General features: G+C 46.8%; 1 protein-coding gene across 4 annotated transcripts in view; it reads left to right on the forward strand.

Annotated features, from left to right (window-relative positions):
• The window catches only part of CRACR2B (calcium release activated channel regulator 2B), a 46116-nt gene extending 27011 nt beyond the window's left edge, over positions 1-19105 (forward strand). For all 4 annotated transcript variants that reach the window (XM_083587016.1, XM_083587017.1, XM_083587018.1 and 1 more), the window contains 7 exons: positions 4653-4940; positions 6160-6295; positions 7289-7370; positions 9859-9973; positions 10790-10897; positions 11624-11700; positions 18118-19105. In XM_083587016.1, coding sequence (XP_083443142.1) covers positions 4653-4940; positions 6160-6295; positions 7289-7370; positions 9859-9973; positions 10790-10897; positions 11624-11700; positions 18118-18202 — 891 coding nt within the window. In that variant the 3' untranslated portion in view covers positions 18203-19105. The remainder of the gene's footprint in view (positions 1-4652; positions 4941-6159; positions 6296-7288; positions 7371-9858; positions 9974-10789; positions 10898-11623; positions 11701-18117) is intronic.
• The last annotated feature ends 1057 nt before the right edge of the window (positions 19106-20162 follow it).

Consider the following 20162-nt stretch of genomic DNA (forward strand, 5'->3'; position numbering starts at 1 on the left):
GTATGCTGATCAGCTATCTAGTCTTTAGTGTTGTACAAGCGTAGGGTGGATGTTTTTATTGAAGCTGCTATGTATGTTTTTGTGTAAAAAGGAGAGGGAAGTTTCCAGTGCAATGTTCTAGTCTTTGGGTATGATTGTGCAAACATATGTGCACCTGTCTGTCCATGGGTGGCCCATCCTGTTTTGTCCCTCCCCAACACACACTGCTGCTGCCTCCCCACTGAAGCCTTGCTTACCTAGGAGTGGAGAGAGAGAAACTCCAAAGCTGAGCAAGTGTGAGCTGTTCTACAAAGCTTTGCTGCAGGCCTCTCCTACTCGCCTAGAAGGGAGCGTTCCAGCTGCAGTGGAAGTGGTGGGGCAGGCGGAGAGCCGGTGGGGCACCGCCTTTTGTGTTTCCACCACCAGAGGTGGCTTCTTTACCTTGCCTTATGAGTGGGCTGGCTCTCTGGCTGTCCCATGACTCATCTTTCTGATTACTAGGCCTGTGGCTGCATCTCCAGATAAATCTGGGGGCATGTGATCTCCATAGTCTCAATGATATCATTAAATGTAGCAGAAGCAATAGGGAGAAACTGTCTTCTGCTGTTGCAGTTCAGAGAGAGCAATGCAGGGAGTTCTCAGATCCTATTTGGCACTTTAATGTCTTTTTTGAAGAGCATCCCTTTCATGCTGTACCGTGGGATACGTTTTAGAACTCTTGAGTGGGGTCGCATTGAAAGCAATTTACAGTATGGCATGGAGGGACGTGGAGAGACTTCATATGGACATAAATTGGTTTTTCTTCACATGTCGAAGTAGTCGCTGGATGGTCCCTTTGGCAGTCTGCTATCTCTGTTCTCTAGTGGAATATGGGCTCCAGGCAAGCTACAATGGCTTTTGTTGTCTGATCCTCTTTGAAAAGTAAATATTAATGAGATGGAGGTTCTGTTGGATACTGGGAAGAAAGGCACCCACCACTCTTCATGCAGATTGCATCTGATGTGGGAATTCAAAAAGAGCAAGCTTTTGATCTGCATACAGTCATTCTGCAGATTTAAAGAACTGATATAGTGCAGAAACAAATAATATAACACTGTGGACTGTGCTTGCATAAAGGCAGGTTGCATGGGTTAGAGTTAGCACATCAGACTCTTGAAGTAAAATGTAAACCTTCAGTTAATGGAAAAAAGGATCCTTATTTGTTTCTATTTTTTAAACATCCCCCCTTTTTTCTGAACCTCAGTCTTGTATCAAGATGTACCAACTACAGCTATGCTGGATGAACTGGAATGAAGGAAGTTGAGTTCTAATTTTTCTAGGGGGGGGAAATATGTTGCATTATCTTCCTGTCAACTATATATGCGCGCGCGCGCACACACACACACACACACACACACGATATCTGCTCATGCTAACTGCAATTTGCAGCAATCTATCCATTGCAAGAGTGCGCAGTAGAATAGGAAAAAACAAAAGATGTCTGTTTGCCTTAGTTAAAAAAAGTATGGTGTTTCTAGAAAGCTTTTTCTACCATCAAAGAGAATTATCAAGGAGAAAAGAAGTCTGCTGATGCAGCAGCAACTTCCTGTCTTGAAGCCTCTTGATGATGGGCCCTTTGTATATTTCTCTTTTGTCCAAGACTGCAGTGCTTGTGTCTGTCTGTTGGAGCATCTGCAGGCTGTTGCTTTTCTAAGATAGAGAAGAGCACAAACTCCAGTGCACACGTGGGGTATACTGGCATAATGTGGATCTAGTGAGGTTTTTGGTTTTAAAGCCTGAAGGGCCTTCCTAGCCTGATGTTTCTGTTGCTGTTAGATTTGCAACTGTACTGTTTTTAGCTAGAGATTACTGGTTGGTAGTCAATACCAGTCTTCATTCACTGTGACGTAATGATGGACCAGTCAGGTTGCCAGAGTTTAACAGTGCATCATTCTTTAGGAGAGATATCTGGCTTGTTCTTGCCTGCACGTTTATGGCAGTTTGCCAGCGCTGCAAGACATATTTCCAAGTCTGCTTCAACATATAACAGGGAGACCTTGCAATAGTGAAATATTAAAATCTTCTAAATACGCCAAGACTGTTTATGCATAAATGCCAGCACTGGAAATCATTTGGCACTGTGAGGGAGAAGGCCAAACTGGACGAAAGAGATCTGAGTGGATCCATGCACACTTAAATGGGAGGAAATGTCCTGCTGGATGAAGAGCTTGAACTTTGATTTCGGTTTCTGCCAAAATCTTTAATGCTTCAGTCAGCACAGTACATAGGCAAGACAAGAGTTAAAAGGCACAGCAGGTGCCTTGCATGGCGAAGTGCAGCTAAGACATTGATCCAGCAGGTGATTTGCCCCCTGCTTCATCCTTTTGAAGAGATTGCAGTGGGCACATCTGAGTTCTCAGATTGGACCAAGCAATCAGGCACTCCAGTCCTAGTCTAATTTGCTCACAGATGCTTCTAAAAGCATTTCGAAAGAGTTTTCCAACGTTTACTCTAGTAAGGCCCTGAGATACTGTGCAAAACTAGGACAGTTGAAGCACAGTGTGGAAACTCTGCTGATACCTTTACAAGTTCCAAGGCTGCAGAGGACTACTCGGCTCCTTGCATCTTCTTTTCCTCTGCCAATCCCTTCAGGTCCCCAGTTGTTCATTAATCCGGATTACCACCCTAAACATTCTGAAGTTTTGAAATTGATATTTGGAAACATCGTGCCTTGAGCTTCTGCATTTTGTACTGCGCTTTGTTGTACCGCTGTGTGTTATGAATGGAAACTGAGTTTCCCCAAGTCCATACATCCACAAGTTTTGGAGGGAGTTGCGTGCCATGTACAATCTGGTCCTTTGTGTGTCCCTTAATGAGAAACCTGCATGCACCTTCCAGAAGTCTAGGAACCGGTCTCCAGGTACAACCCATTCATTCACAGGTCTAGTTACAGTATATGTGTCTTTGGTATGTGTTTATGACAAATATGATGATGGCAAAATACTGCAAAATTCATGCTGTTGTTGGAATGTGAGCCTGTGATCCAGACTTCCATAATAAAATGCCATGCACCCTGTTATCGTTCTCATCAAATATTTCATGCTTGTGTGTTCTGTCATTGCAATGCAATATTCCTTTATCGTCTGTTTTTAAATGCTAATGTTACACTGAGCCAATAAAAGCTGGCAAGAGCTAGAGAAACAGCCAGGAAACAATTGTCTCTTTCGTGCTCATGTTCCATTGCGTAAAGTGTTTCTTTTGTATGACTGTATTATGACAGACCATTTAGAGGTCCAATGAGATGGTTAAGACTGGGTTCTGAGTCTGCCCAAAGCACACAATAAAACCCACTTGAATGAAACAACTAATATATTTATGAATAATCTTTCCATTCATCATTCTAAACCGTATTCAGCACAATAAATGTCCCATTATGATTAATCTGTTGTGAGCGATCCACACAACTTTGGAAGCAGGGTGCAGAACTGTTACATCTCTGGGATGCATTTTAAAGCTGGGAAATTGTACTTTCACCCTGAGAATGCATTCTTTGCTATTGGAATTTAAATTTTAAATATAAATAACAAGTGGGGTACTGAAGTACCGTAAGTTGAGTACTTTCTGTATGCCAAACCCAAAACTGAAAAACCTTTTAATGTCTCATCAGCCACAAAATGGCAGCTCCTGGGGTAATCTTGACTAACTATTGGAGAGCCTCTCCCAAAGTGACATGGTGGTTGTTTTTTCTTAATTTACTTAGATGACAGATTCCAAATTGCTCTCTCTAATTTTCAGGCACTTGAAAGCAAAAGACCCCTCTTGAAGAAGGGGTCAGCGATAGGCAAATACCTAGTGGAGGAGAAGCCAGTCAAACGGTCAGAGCTCAATATGTTGTGTTGTGTCCCGCTGCATGCTGTCGGTCTGTAGTCACCACAGTCGGTCTGTTGGGTCACACTGTTCTCTCCCTTTCTCCTCTTCAGCTGAACTAAGGTTGAGGCAATGGGTGTCCTTGGGGAATTGCCCTTTGATGAACTTGGGACTGTGGGGCACTGGTGACTGAATGAGACTGTGTAGGTGGGTAGGAGGGGGTGAGTCTAATTTTGATAACAAGGAGATTCAACATATACACACCCTCAAGTTTCCTACATTGCATGCATTTAGAGAGGAGGGGCAGAACACCATAAGCAAAGTTATTTAACACATTTCTGAACTATGTGAGCAGCCCTGGCCTCCTTTGGGATGGTAATATGTAAATATAGAGCACAGATAGGCATATTGGATAATCAAGGCAGTTTGCCAAAAATTATGAACCTCTGGCCCTGTCCACACCTCCACATGTTAATTGTTCATTTGTTTTGTTCATGCATTCATTTCTGTGGGTGTTGACACTTCTTGGAGCTCATCCAAAAGTACAATTCTCAGTGTCCCATCTAGTGGAGCCCCAAGAGGCAAAACCAATTTAAAAACCAGCATACATTTGTAGTGTGGATATGCCTTAGGGATTCTGGAACCCATTGATATACCTGCTGCTGCTCCTCTCCTCCCTCCTCACATTTTAAGATTGTTGGTTTCCTGTCCTCATCAGTGCTGACGTTACATGAAAGTATGGGTAAGTTTTCTGTAAATGCTGATGTTGTTTGTGCTGATGCTTTTGGACATTTCTTCCCATCGTTTGTGTGCCTTGGCACAGGCAGCTTGCTCCAGGAAGTACTCCCCTTGTCCTGCCAAAAGATTTTTATTTGGAAGAGAAAAACTGTAAACTCTTCCTGACCAACACTGCCAGTTTGAAGCAGGGAAGAGGAATCAATTCATCTGTGGAGGACTATGCGGTTCTTAGGAAAACAGAGAGGCAGGAAACAGCAGGAAATGTTGGGAAGCCAAAGTCTCTGATGAAGACCAGCACATTCCAGAGAGAAAAGACCAACAGACCTAATTATCTTCATTTATCGCCAAGAAGGCTGCCCATTGGTAATGAAACTGTGGTGAGTCTAGCTGGCGGGGGGTGGGGAATACTAACCTTATGTATTGTCTTTTTGTTATTGAATCTTGAATCATTTGTGGGCTTTTTTGTGTATACTAAATGGCCCATCCTGACTTTAAGTTGGAGTCCACAGGTCACGCTGGGGTATAGGAAGGAAGAGTGGCATTTCAGTACTTTGGAGAGCTCCAAGTGAGCAACTTGCTCAGGAAAAAGCTGAAGCTTGACTGCAACCTTATAACTCCTATAGTCCAGGTTACCTATATCTCCTGTCTACTTCCCTGCCTGTAACTTTTTAAAACGAGGACCTCCTGGCCTGGAGGTGAGTCCTTCTGCATCTGACAGTTGCAGGCATTGTGGAATGGGATGTACTTGGTTCCTTGCATGAATCAGGCTCATGGGAGTGGCCATGAAGTTCCCTATGTTTAGGGTCCACAGGTTGACAACCATCACCCCGGGTTCAGAATTGTAGCCTCGTTCTGTTCTTCAGCCAGCAGTATAGCAGCCACAGCCTCAATTGATTCAGTCTTCCAAGAATCGTTTAGGGCCAGGGACATGACAATTAGCTTCCTGCACTAATATGCATATTATATTCCTAGTAGCAATTATATTTTCTAATTTTGAAGTGACATTGAACAGAAATGCTAAGGAGAAAAACAAGAAAATCCATCAGCAAAACCTTTGGAATTTTTTTGTTTACCTCCTGTATCTATTCAGGGCCAAATGTTGCAAAGCAGGTGGATATTTTTAAAATTGCTCTTCAGTCTTTGCTTCCTCCCATATGGTATAGTCTGAAAACTGTTTCAGCTAGGTGAATATTAACAGGCTCTGTACAGATATTTTGTACTCCAGGTGAGTTGGGGAAAAGGCCATCACTTCACTATAGGGGTGACATGAATGACTGGATCAGGAGATCCCACATTTATTTAAACACATTATCTCCCTGATAGTGTGAGGTTAAAATTGCTGGACCATGTGAGCTTGAGTGTTACACCTGATCTTTATGCAGATGCTTTCTAGGCAGTGAGAAGTGGGGATAATATCTGAACATAGCCTCAGTCTATGCAACTGGTTGTGCAGATATGAACATGGGTATAAATTTGCTCATATTAGTGTTCCCACTGTCCGTTCCTTGCAATGTTTTAAATGCAATTTGTACCCTAGCTCTATAAACTTTTCTTCTTCCTTTTCATTCTTACCTTGATAATGGCTTTTACATCCAGGTATTGGAGCCAGCTAGTTCTTCTCCTGACCGTGTCTTCAAAGTAGTGTTTCTTGGTAATTCCGGAGTTGGCAAGAGCACCTTCATCCATCGCTTCTGCTACAATAGATTCCTGGCTGGGATCAGCTCAACTATTGGTAACTGAGGCTCCCAAACTGCAGAAAGGAGAGGCATAAGGGAATTTAAGAAGTGCTTAAGTGAGGCTTGTGCCATGTGCTCAACAACTTCTGCAGCAGAAATATTTGTGAACTACACCCCCCCCTTTTCAGTTCTACTGTAAACATGGCAATATTCCCCATGGACATGCCACACTATGTATTCCTTTAGCAGTATAATGTTTAAAGTCAACTAATGTTGAGGATTTTTTTAATGGGTTTTTTTGAATAGTTACAAATGGATAAGGACAAGCTAAGTGCTAAGATCTGACTAATTCAAATCACAACCAATCAGTCAGAGGCAAGGTTTATATATATTTTGATGCTCTAAAAGGCACAATGGCAGGACGCATGTAGTCTGTTCTTTCACCAGGCCTCTTGTCAAGTCTACTCCTTTGCTGCTGTGATCATGGGACTCTTAACTTTGCTCTGTGGCAGGTAGTGGAGGAGTAGGGGATGGATGAGAGGACTGGTGGAGGGATGGTGATAAGAGCAAATGGTGGCTGCTTTCTGTCTTAGTGCCTTAAGAGTGTTTAAAGGCATTAACTCCCAAATCCCTACTAACTGATGGCCATTGGGAAGACTTTTAACTTCAAATTGTAGTAGCATACCAGATGCTTCACGTGCTTTCCATGCAGACAGGAAAATAACCTGCAGCCCACTCTGTATAAATAATGAACCTATTTGCAAGGCCACCCATTTTTCCCCAGCCCTGACCACCTACTGTTTTCTATAGAACCTTTAATTTGTGATTATGCTTTACAGACTTTTCTGTGGTGCCTTCTACGCAACAGTACTGTGAAGGAGTTCATTGCCCACCTTTAACTGCTGGAAACTGCAGCTAAGGGTTCCCCCTCCCAAGCCCAAGGCACAAAAGGAGTCAAGCAGACATGCTTAACCTGGACTCCCAGATTCAAAGTCCAACTCTGGCCACTGTGCTATCCTGGCCTTAGACTCCTCTTGTTTCTCCTGCAGGCGTTGATTACCAGGTGAAGAGCCTGATGGTTGACAACACACAGGTGGTTTTGCAGCTATGGGATACAGCTGGGCAGGAAAGGTAAAGGATTTTGGGCGATTTAGATCAGTAAAGAGCCATAAAAGCACGCCGTGCTACTGAATATGAGGAAACTTGAACCTTCTTCCAAAATTTCCAGATGTTCTTGAACACTAACAGCAATAACTGACTAGCGTAATACTTCGCATATCCAGTACTTTTTTTTTTGCATGCAAGACTCCTTGAATCTGGCCACTTACAGTTTTCTTTATATAAATGGAAGTACTGTATGCTGCACACAAACATGTGTAGCAAGTCCTGATGACCAAGGTATGAGTGGGCATTTAAAACAAAACTTCTCTTGGGGAGAGAGCAATTTGAAGCACAGGGGTGGGGGTGGGGTGGGGGGTCAGGGGAGAAGCAGCTTGAGGAAATGTTTTGGACCCAAGAAGTGAGCAAGGCAAAAGGTTGTGTGCTTCTTCCCCTCTCCCAGCACTTATTTCCTCCAAAGTTCCCCCTTATGAAACTGCTGTTCTCTTATACACATTTGTTTGTCATGTTTAGACAAGCCCTCTAGCGTAGGGTTACCAGATGTTCCTGGAGACAGTTGCCGGATTTGCAAATCTGTCCCTGGACAAATTCTGTCCCCAGAATGTCCCCAGATTTGCAAATCTGTCCCCGGGAAACGTGGCAGTGGCATTCAGCAGCCCGGAGCCAGCCTGGTAGCGCAGTTGGCTCTGGCTGGCTTCAGGAGCTGCTCGCTGCCGTGGCACCTGCCATTTTCCCTTGCCGGTAGTCCCCATATGATGTGTCTTGTGCCACTGCCGAAGGGAAACCAGGGACGTCCAACGGTACAGATCTCCTGCCCCCTTCCCCCTTTGTTTTGACTGATGGGAGAGGCTCAGGAGTTGCGGGCGGCTGGCTGTTGCCCAGTTTTTTAAAAAACTCTGTGCATTTATGTTTCACAGGGTGCGAAAGAAGGCCTTTGTGCCTTTATACAATATGCATGTGTGCTTGGGCCCAGGGTCTTTTGCCTCACCATTCCCACTACCACTCCCTGTTGCTACTCAGCTTTTTTAAAAAAGAATGTCCCTAGATTCATTGAAAAAAATCTGGCAACCAGCCTCCTTTCTCGCTGGCATGCTAACTTTCTACTTGCAGTGAGGTTTTTTGTGCGGGGAGGGGGTTAGAATTCAACGTGTATCCTTCCACCTACTTTTCTGAAATGGCACCCTCTAAGCAGCTGAGAGAAGGGGGAGGAGTAGAGACACACAACTCTACAGGAAATGCAATGGGGACAACGCGGGTCAACATCCAGACCCTTCTTTGCCTAAGTGGCTATATCCTACCTTTCAACTAAATAATTACTTAAAGGGAGAGTAGAGACCCTGCTCAAAAATGTGTGTAGAGGAATATTTATATTAGTTTTGCAGCTATCCACTGCAGTGTAAAACTCTGTGGAGACTCGTTAGCTGCTGCTGTGATTCAGCAAGATAGTGTGATTCAGCAAGACAGTCTTTCTTTTAAAAACCTGTTTTCTCCACCCATGTTTTGAAGCAGAATCTTCTCTATCTCCAAAGTGAACACAAGGGTCCTCCTTCTTATTGGTGCACCTCTTCCAAGTTAAGGGTGTTTTATGACAGTCATGCCAGTGGCTGTAGTACTTCCACTGATGAGAGGCTTGCTAAAATTGTGCTCCTGGTTTATATCCAAGCCCCTTAGGACTGTGCCGTTCCTTGTGCTCTTTGCTGCTGGTGGGAGGGGGGAGAGAAACAGCAGGCTCAGGCCAGATGACACAGCAACTGTTGCACAAGACCAACTACAGTGGTGCCAAACCTCAATGCTAGGAGGTACACAGGAAGCTGCCTTTTGCCAGGACACACTATTTGCATAGCTAGCTGAGTATTGCCTATGGCAGGAATTGCCAACCTTTTTTCAACCTCTGGGAACATTTCAAACTGAAGAAACTGTTGTGGGCACACACCACAACCTATTATATTGGCTGCAATCAAATGCTGTCTTCAAGTCTAATTTCAACCGGGGAAAGGGTTATTGTAGATGCACTCAGTCATCACATTGGGGGCCCCTGGTCTACTCTTGACTGGCAGTAGCTCCCCAGAGTTTCAAGTAGATGCCTGATCTTTAAAAGGAAATGAAACAAACATGCCAGAAATTGAACCTAGGAACTTCTGCCTGCAAAGAACACACTCTGCTATTGGGTTATGGCCCTTCTCAAAACTTTTCCTTTGTGATACCTCCTGTTTTGGCACAAGCACTGCTTGGGAAGCTGTTGTCAGCATGTAACCCAATACCTTACCCAGTTGGAAATCCTCAATTCTTCCAGGCTGCTTCTAAGGTCTCAGCCTTCCAAAGGAAATGTCTGGAATGTGCTCCATACACCATTTTGTAAGTGGAGGCAGGCCTCCGTTTTGAGCTGTTAGCAATAAGAAGGCCACACAGAGGGAGTCCAAATCTGGGTTCAGTTAGGAGTAGTGGAATGTCTGCCAAGATACGAATGCATTTAAGGTTCTCAGATTTTGTTTGGCATTAGATTCCAGAGTATTACCAAGCAGTATTTCCGGAGAGTGGATGGCATCCTGGTCATGTATGACGTCACAGCAGAGTGCTCCTTCATGGTGGTCCGAAACTGGATGAGTTGTATCCAGGTCAGAATAAACTTGGAAGGGAGCACAGATAACTTGGTCTTTACTGTCCATACCTCTTTTTTTTTTTTTTTTTTTTTGATACTGCAGTACTAGCAAATGGTGTCTGTGTGTAGACACACCCCATTCAAGCCATTCAAATATGGTCCTCCTTACAGCAACACTCTGGCCCAAGGAGTCTTAATAACAGGGCAACAAACTGGTGGTGAGAGCTGGAAACCTTGTGGAGCATTAGGGCAGAGGGAGCATGTGTGGCTGTGCAGTTAGCCTATTCGTCTATCTGGAGAAAGGTGTAGGAGGAATCCCTGTTGGCTCTAACCTGAGTAAAGGAGAGAGCTAATAGAGAAAGAGAAGGGTGCTAGCAAAATAATCTTTCCTTAAATTGAGCCTTTTCTGCTTGGCAGGTAGCCTAACCTTAACAATACTCAAGTATTGACTTTAATTATAGTTGAAGCATGCCAAAAAATATTGAGGCAAAGCATTAACTTGACTCTTCTTTAAATAAAAAATATGATAGGTTTATCCCCAATGTTCCTTATTCAGGACATGCAAATTATTCAGATCCCTAAGAACACAAATCGGATTGAACCACCTTAATATTTCTTCTCAAAATGAAAGGCACTATGTAAGTTATTCTAATAATCATAATCTTTATGGATCACCATTTAACTAGGTTCTAGAACCATGCTTAGCTATTGTCTAAACTGAAAATGGTCAGGTGTTCTCTAAGTACCCTTATACTTGAGTGTAGGAATTAGCCTCTCCTTAATTATGAGCACACGCTTCATTGAGCAATGTCTTATGGCTTCTTTTCTTCAGGATGGAATTGAAGATGGTGCAGTGATATTTCTTGTTGGAAACAAAATGGATACAGCAGACAAAGAGGAACCCAAAGTCCCCAGGGCTGAGGGGGAAAGGCTGGCAAAGGTCTGGTTCTCTGTATCTCCCTTTCCTCCTTACACCAATCTCCTTCACTGCTAACAAACTTTATGGCATCTTCCATAACTGATGATAATATTTGGAAATACTTAAGGGAGTTGTTCTGCGCATGAAAATATTTTCTAGGATGGTTCTATACAGAAGGAAGTGAATGAATATTTCAAAGTAGAGGATCTGCCTTGGGAAAAGTCGATCATAAGGCATCACTTTGGAAGCCAGTCTCCTTGCAGTCTCAGAGTAAACCTGTTTAGGGTTAAGCGTTGGTGACACCGGGAGGTAAATGAATGTGTTTTACAGATATAACAGTACAGTATGAGAATCTGCTATTTGAGAAGTAGGGACCTGGAGGAAAATTCATGCTGCTCAGGGATATGTGTGAATTTCCTCTGTGCCTCAAGCATTCCTGCGTAAACATTCTTCCAGTAAACTTATTCAAACCTTAGAATGTTACCTTGGACTTCTGAAGGTTTTGTGAATGGCCCCCACTGAAAAGAACTCAATGTGAGTGAGCTTTGACTCACATAAATTAGGTACCTCATTGAGAATTAGAAAGCAAGAAACCTTTAGGAAGACAGAGTATCTTCACTGTTCATGAAGGTAAACCCTGAATATATTAATGGGTGTAGCAAGAAAGGGGGGAAATGTGATTCCAGTGGCAGATTCTGACAATTGTTGATTGAAGTTACTTTCTGCCTTCTTTCCCTCTTTTTGCAGGAATATAAAGCTGTCTTCTATGAGTGCAGTGCAAGGACTGGCTATAACATTCAGGAGCCCATGCTGCACATGGCAAGGTCTGTGCAAACAGTTCCCATAAAACTGGAAAAAGAGCAGAAGCCACTCATCCAGTTGCAGCAAAGTTGCTAGGCTTGGTCCTGGTTAAACAGCAACAGATGACAAAACATAGCAGTGTGTTGGTTCCAGTTAAACAGTAAGAGTCCAGTGGGTAGAGATAATTTCTTCCTCCGTGTTTTGCAGTTGCCTGGTGTGCTTTGAGCACTGCCACACTGCAAATGTTAGTTAAACTCCATTTATCACAGGGTGGATACTCTGTAGGATTATATATTAAAGACTGCAAGATGCTCAGATACCATACAGCAGGGCTGGGGAACATGTGGCTCTCAAGATGCTGTTGGATCCCATCAGCCCCAGCCAGCATGGCCAATGGTCAGGAACAATGGGAGCTGGGGGTCCAGTAACATCTAGAGGCCTTTAGGTTAACAAGTCCTGCCATAGAGCTTCACCACCACAATCTCACAAGGCAGAATGTTAGCACTTCATTTTAGTGTTTGGGGAATGGAAGGATTGTGGGGGAGGTATATGGCCAATGTAATGATTATATAAGTTCTTAATTCTTTGCTAAGGTTCTGTCTCTTGTTTTTGTCTTGGGAATTCCTGACAGGAGCAGATCTATGCTGGAGATCTGTCCTGTTGGAAGTGCTGCCTTCCCCTGCCGCTGCTACCACTCCCACGCCCACCATGATACCGGCTGCTGCCGTCATTGCCTGCACAGCCCACTCTGCTGCCACTGCATACCCTACCACATCTGGCACTAGTGGAGAAGCAGCAGCACCGTTGGTGCTGATTCAGTGAGATCTCACCAAAAATCGTGTGAGATCTTATTGTTATGTACTGGGTTGAATAGGATCCAAACTGCAGCAGTCTGATTGGTCCTAGAACAATAGGATCCAAAAGGCAGCAGTCTGATTGGTCCTAGAACAATAGGATTCAGAATGCAGCAGTCTGATTGGTCCTAGAACAATGCAGCAGTATGATTGGTTGGCAGGAACCACCCAATCATGCTCCAGATAGAAGTGAATCCACAACCTGATTGGCTTACAGTAGAATTCCGGAATTAGCCAATCATGTGTAGCCCATTGTGTAAATAATGTATATAAAGCAGATACTTTGAGGGGACATTCATTCATTCCTCCTCACCACTATGAGTTGAATAAAGAGCATGAAATCACTTTGCGACTCTGAGTATATTTCACTGGCAACGAGGATGGGATCCCGCTGAGCTGACTGCCACACACAGCAACGCAGCACCGCCACCTGCCGCACCGCTGCCTCGCACCGTGTATCCAGGCTTCAGCTCCGGGACACAAGGAACTCAGAATGGCAACCGACAGCAGCTTCTCACTGTTCAACCCAGCATCTGGAGACTGGGAAGCGTACGCCTCCCGTTTCACCTTCCTCCTAGAAGCCAAAGGGGTCACCGATGAAGAAGACGCCAAGAAGAGGGCAATATTCTTCAGCGTCTGCGGAGAGGAGACGTTTGAAATCGCCCGGGCTCTGCTTGCGCCTGAAGACGTTGCTACTGTTTCATACAAAACAATAATGGAACAGCTGAAGGGGCACTTTTCGCCACAGCCCTCAGTGGTGGCTCGTCGAAATGCCTTCTACGCAAAGCGGCAAGCCCCTGGGGAAACCATAACTGGGTTTGTGACCTCTCTCCGCCAAGCTGCCCGGTTCTGCAACTTCTCAGAGCTGGAGAACATGCTTCGTGACCGCCTCGTCGGTGGCCTGAAGGATGAGAAACTGCAACGACGCCTCTACGCTAAGAAGAACCTAACGTTCCAGGTCGCTCTGGAGGAAGCCCTGGCAACGGAAGCTGCCGAGAGGTCGACACAAGAGGCACGGCCGAGCCAGCTGTCCCAACCGAGGGTCCACCACGAAGACCTCACCGATGACTCAGGATCCAACAGGGAGGAGGTGCACCGAGTACAGCAGCGCACTCATGCAGCCCACATACCACAGCTGCCTCGACAAGAAGGAGGGAACTGCGCAAGCTGTGGAGAAAGTCACGAGAGGAGGACCTGCTGTTTCCGCAACGCAGAGTGCAGGCAATGCAGAAAATTGGGACACATCGCCCAGGTGTGTTGGGCTCGGCCCACCCGACGCCAGGCATCAGATGACCAATCCAAGAGCCCCAGATCCCGGGGCCCAACGCACCAAGGCAACTCGACGGAGCTCACGGACTTCCAGGTATACCAGTTGCCCCACCCCAACGTAGAGAAAATTTATGTAGAGGTACAGATAGAGGGGGGCCCATGCCGCATGGAGCTTGACACGGGTTCAACTCTATCCATAATCTCGGCATGGACCTTAAGGAAACTGTGTCCTACTGGGGGTCCCAAACTCAGGCCGGCCCCATTCACCCTCCGGGACTTCCAGAAATGTAAGGTTCCCACAATGGGGGTGGGGACCTTCAGGGTGCAATACCGAGGGCGGACGCGGCAACTGGACTTGCTTGTGGTCAAGGGCCCCTACATTAGCTTACTGGGATTAGCATGGTTTGGATCACTGGGGCTAGCCGTCACCGGGGTGAACCACACGAGCTTACAAGTGGACGTGGACGCCATATGCAAGGAATTTCCAGGGGTTTTCGATGGGAAATTGGGACAGTATACGGGCCCCCCCATTGCTCTACAGCTTGACCCCGCAGTACGATCGGTCAGGCTCAAGGCCCGCCGGGTCCCATTCACCCTGAAATCCCGTATAGACGAGGAATTGGACTGACTCGTGGAGCAAGGAGTGCTGGAGCCGGTGCCTAATGCCCCCTGGGAAACCCCAATCGTCACACCCGTCAAGCCTAATGGTTCGGTCCGCATCTGCGCAGACTACAAATGTACCATAAACAAGGCCCTCACGGCCCATGCATACCCAGTGCCAGTGGTCAGCCATGTCCTTGCCACCCTGGCTGGGTCGAAAATTTTTGGCAAGCTGGACTTGGCCCAAGCATATCAACAGCTGCCAGTAGATGAGGCCACAGCAGAGGCACAGACGATTGTGATGCACAGAGAAGCGTTCAGGGTAAAGCGGCTGCAATTCGGTGTTAGCGTGGCACCAGGCATATTGCAGAATCTAATGGGCTCTCTCCTTAAAGGGATTCCTGGTGTCACCCCCTTCTTCGATGATGTGTTGATTGCCGGGCCCACACCAGAGGAGTTTGAGGACCGCCTCCGCACCGTTCTGCACCGTTTCCAGACGGCGGGTCTCAAGGTGAAGCGGGAAAAATGTCTACTAGGAGTGCCTCAGGTGGACTTTCTGGGATTTATGGTGGACGCAGAAGGGGTCCACCCGACTGGGGACAAGGTACGGGCCATTTGTGATGCCCCAGCGCCCAAGAACAAGACTGAACTTCAGGCCTTCTTGGGACTATTGAACTTTTACCATTCCTTCCTTCCCCACAAGGCGGCGGTAGCGGAGCCCCTACACAGACTCCTGGACAAGTGGGCCCCTTGGGTGTGGGGCCAGCGCCAGAAGGCCGCATTCCAGGCAGTCAAGGACTTGCTTGTCTCAAACTCGGTCTTGGCACACTTCGACGAGAGGCTGCCGGTGGTGCTAGCATGCGACGCCTCGCCCTATGGCATTGGCGCTGTCCTGGGACACCAACTCCCGGATGGAAGAGAGGTACCGGTGGCATACTTTTCCCAGACACTCAACGCGACCGAGCGGAACTACTCGCAAATCCACAAGGAGGGTCTGGCAATCGTGAAGGGAGTAAAAAAATTCCATGATTTCTTGTACGGGCGGCCCTTCACCGTGGTGACTGACCACAAGCCGTTGCTTGGCTTGTTTGCCCCCGAAAAGCAGACCCCTCAAGTGCTGTCTCCTCGCGTCCTCAGGTGGTCAATTTTCCTTGCCAGCTACCAGTATGCACTGATTCACCGCCCTGGGAAGGCGATGGGCCATGCGGACGCTCTCAGCAGGCTACCACTACCGGAAACAGGCCCCGACCCAGCACCTGCACAAGAGGTTATGAGCCTGGAGCTGCTTCCCGACCGCCCCATTCAGGCACAAGAAGTTGCACACCATTCCAAGAAAGATAGGGTCATCTCCCGGGTCCTGGACTGGGTGTGGAGGGGATGGCCCAGCAATAGCCCCGGGCCAGAATTCGCCGGCTACACAACCCGCAAACATGAACTGTCAGCCCACAAGGGGTGCCTGTTATGGGGAAGCAGGGTCGTTGTTCCCCAGCCCCTCCGCAAAAGGGTCCTCACAGCCCTACACGAGACACACCCAGGGGTAGTAAGAATGAAGGCCCTTGCCAGGAGTTACGTGTGGTGGCCGGGGATCGACGGAGAGATAGAGGCCTGGGTCAAACACTGCCAGGCCTGCCAAGAATCCCGCCCAGATCCCCCAAGGGCCCCAGTCCAGTCCTGGGAGTCCACCCGAGCACCATGGTCACGCCTGCATGTGGACTTCGCTGGCCCCTTCCAGGGGAAAACATTCTTCATAGTGGTGGACTCCTACACCAAATGGCTGGAAGTCGCACTGGTACCGTCCACTTCTACGTCCGCAGCCATCCAGGTACTACGCAGGCTGTTTGCAACCCATGGGCTCCCTGACACTCTCGTCTCAGACAACGGGACTACATTTACGTCAGGAGAATTCCAAACCTTCACAGCGCAGAACGCCATCTGCCACATCTGTTTGGCGCCATTCCACCCTGCCACCAATGGCCAAGCAGAACGCATGGTGCGGACCACCAAGGACACCCTTCGCCGCATGATGCAAGGAGATTGGGAGTACCGCCTTGCCACATTCTTCCTAGCACAGCACAGCACCCCCAGCTCAACGACTGGCCGGAGCCCCGCTGAACTACTAATGGGTCGGCGCCTTGCAATCAGATTGGACCGCCTTCACCCCGATAGAGCTCAGGATGAGGTAGTGGTGGGGGAAGGCAGGAACCCCCGGACCTTCAAGGCCCAGGACCCAGTGTACGCAAAGAATTTTGGGGCAGGCCCTGCATGGGTAGCCGCCACAGTCACCAGGGTCACTGGCCCCGTGTCGTACGAGGTGCTAACAGATGGGGGGCAATGCTGGCGCCGCCACTGCGACCAGATACGGTGACGATTCCCGGGAGAAAACCAGGAGGAGGAGGACGGGTCAGAGGAGTCCCAAGGGAACAGTGGGGCAGTGAGGCCCATAGAGCAGCAGGGGCAAGCAGGAGAGGCAGAATCAGTAAATACAGAGAGGACCCGTGAGGCCGAAAGGACACCGGAACCAGAACCACTACTGAGCGAGCCGGTTGCACCAGACCAAACAGCCCCATCACAGCCAGCATCCTTGGAACACGAGCCAGAACCTGAACCCCGGACCAGGGAACACCCCAGGCCGCAACGCACACGTAGGCCGCCGGCGTACCTTGAGGACTATGAATGCGACCTCCTGGGCAGGACTGGAACTTAGAGGGGAGGGGTGTTATGTACTGAGTTGAATAGGATCCAAACTGCAGCAGTCTGATTGGTCCTAGAACAATAGGATCCAAAAGGCAGCAGTCTGATTGGTCCTAGAACAATAGGATTCAGAATGCAGCAGTCTGATTGGTCCTAGAACAATGCAGCAGTATGATTGGTTGGCAGGAACCACCCAATCATGCTCCAGATAGAAGTGAATCCACAACCTGATTGGCTTACAGTAGAATTCCGGAATTAGCCAATCATGTGCAGCCCATTGTGTAAATAATGTATATAAAGCAGATACTTTGAGGGGACATTCATTCATTCCTCCTCACCACTATGAGCTGAATAAAGAGCATGAAATCACTTTGCGACTCTGAGTATATTTCACATATACTCCACAAGATCTTGCGTGTTTTCAGGCAAGATCTTGCCAGAAATGGACTCAAACTTGTCTGAAATTGACACTGATGGTGGAAGCGCTTCTCCGCTGCTGGCAGAGGTGGCAGGGTGCATGGGGGGGTGTTGCCTCAGGGGGTTTCTGCTGCCTGAGGTAGTGCCCTCACCCTGTCTACTGGTTGAGCCAGCTCTGCCTGTTGGGTTAACTTGCAGATTCCCCAAAAAGGTCAGTTTCTCTCAGCAGATATCACATATTAACTCATAAGCCAGTTTGAGAATACTTGAATTCAAGATCATGTGCAGTCCAGCAAATACATGCACACTCTGTCCCATTAAGTTCAGGAGAAATTGCTCCCAAATAAGTTGTGAAAGATGCACTTTGATTTGAATTTGGCTTGGCTTGGATTGCCTTGGATGCTTTAAGGTACACTGGAAGTCTCTGAAGGAGCAGTGAGCTTAGTCTGGCTTTTTGGATTGTCAGTGTGATGCTAGAGTACTCATCTTTTCATGCTGAGATAATGTATGCTCCTTCCCCCCTCAATTTGAGATTAGTGCCAAGATTTGTCTGTCTCTTACTTTACTCCTTCCCTTCTGTGCTGACCTCCTATTTTGTGTGTGTTGCAGAATCCTGACAGCACATGAGGACAAGCAGAGAGAGCAGGCATTGCACCTGGAGGAGTACAACAAGAGGAAGGGATGCTGTTTGTAACAGAATCGTTCAGGGATATGTTAGAAAATAAAGAACAGCCTAAAGCACAGAGTTGGCTGCCTCCCTGCAAGAAGATAGGGATAACTGTGATTGAACTGAAGGAAGAGTCAAGATCTTTTTTTAAAAAAAAGGGAAAAAAATAGTGCTGTATCAAAGTGACATGACATCTTTTGCAGCTGCAAATCGCTCCTGCTTTTTCCACAATGCTTCAGGGAAGTGCTTCAAATCACAGCTCATAGATCCAGCATTATTGGCTTACCTATAAAACCATTCAAGCTACTTCACAGGGTCTCAAGACTACACTCAGAAACAATGTGAGTTATGCAAGTGTAAGTTATTGCAATGGAGTCGTGCAACAATAAATTGATAATGAGTTAACTGGAGTGGAGTGGTACCAGCTTTCTGCTATAGTCTCACTGCACCAAAAGCATCAATTCCTTGCCTTCATCTTCCCTTCTCTTCCTGGTTCTGCCTGAAGCACTTCCCTCCTGCATGGCAGGGCTACCTCTGGAGATGATCGTAAGTCATGAGCTCAGGAACATAAGAGCCTTCTGGATCAGGTCTGGTGAGGCAAGCTGTTCTCACAGTGACCAACTAGACAGACCCCCGTGGAAAGCATCCAGGCAGGGCATGAGCACAACAGCACTCTGCCCACATGGGATTCCAGCAACTGGTATGCAGTGGCATAATGCCTCTGACCGTGGAGGTAGAACCTAGCCATCATGGCTAGTTGCCATTGATAGCCTTATTCTCTATGAATTTGCCAAATTCTTTTTTAAAGCCATCCAAATTGGTGGCCATCGCTACCTCCTGTGGGAGCTTACCAATAGGATACCTGCTTATTGTGAATGGTTTCCTGCCCAGCTACATATGTTAATACAATCACCTCAGTAATTATCACCACTCCGCTGTGTGAGCCTGTTGTATTTAAGCTGTAATTATCACTGTGGTTTGCATCTCACTGCTGTTCAACTTCCACCCTACATTTTTCTCATTTATTTATCTAAGATTTCACTTCATACACCCAACGAAGGGTGCTTGAGTCCACCAAAGCATACACTAGTGCTGGGGAACCTAGTACTCTTCAGACATCATTGCACCCCAACTAACACCAGCCCAGCCGGCCTGGCCAAAGGTCACAGGTGATGGGAACTGGAACTCCCGCAACATAGTAAAAATAATTTTAAAAAATTTATTATTGATACCCCACCCATGTGGCTTGTGTTGCCACTGGCTCCCCATCCTGACATACAATATAGTATTGTAAATGTGTTACGTCTGTTTAAGCTGGTCAAAAACTCGGATTGCTAATAAAAGTAGGCTCCCCAATATTACTGATAAAGAGCAGTGAAGGAATGGAAATGTATACATAAGAGGTGGACCAGGAATAATACCATTTTACTTAATTCAGTTGCTACCAAGGCTTGACCGAAGCTATAGATCTAAGCAAAATGGGCCTCTAGAGTTAGCAAAATCAGCCCTTAGTTCCGTCTGTTATTTCAATTAATGCTGTATTGTGATAAACATGCAATAATCCAATTGGATTTAAAGATAGCTGTGTGTAAAAGGGGAAGCTCTTTGATGCATTGTTTGCTGCAGCACTGTTCTCTGGAGGGTGGGTGGGGTCATGGGTATAGTCAGGATTTTTGTTAGAGGGGGCAGGACTCTGCTGGGGGAGCTGAACTGATGTGATTGGTTAGTTAAGTATTCCTATTGTTTTACTTTTTCTAGGGGCTATGCCCGTGGGTGGAGTGAAGAGGTCCCCCCCCCACCTAAGCCGAATGAAATGCCCTTGAGGTAGTTTCTGTTCTTGACATGCTGCTGTATATACACACATTATAGATTGGAGGCCCTTACTTGCTGTTCATTCAAGTGAACACACGGTGGTGCTGTGTCATAACAACAACAGCTATCCAAGATGTCAGCAAAGGCGTGATAATATATTTGGAATGTGTGAAGG

The sequence above is a fragment of the Podarcis filfolensis genome, assembly GCF_964270895.1.
Source record: "Podarcis filfolensis genome assembly, chromosome: 1".
In the NCBI taxonomy this organism is placed as follows: domain Eukaryota; kingdom Metazoa; phylum Chordata; class Lepidosauria; order Squamata; family Lacertidae; genus Podarcis; species Podarcis filfolensis.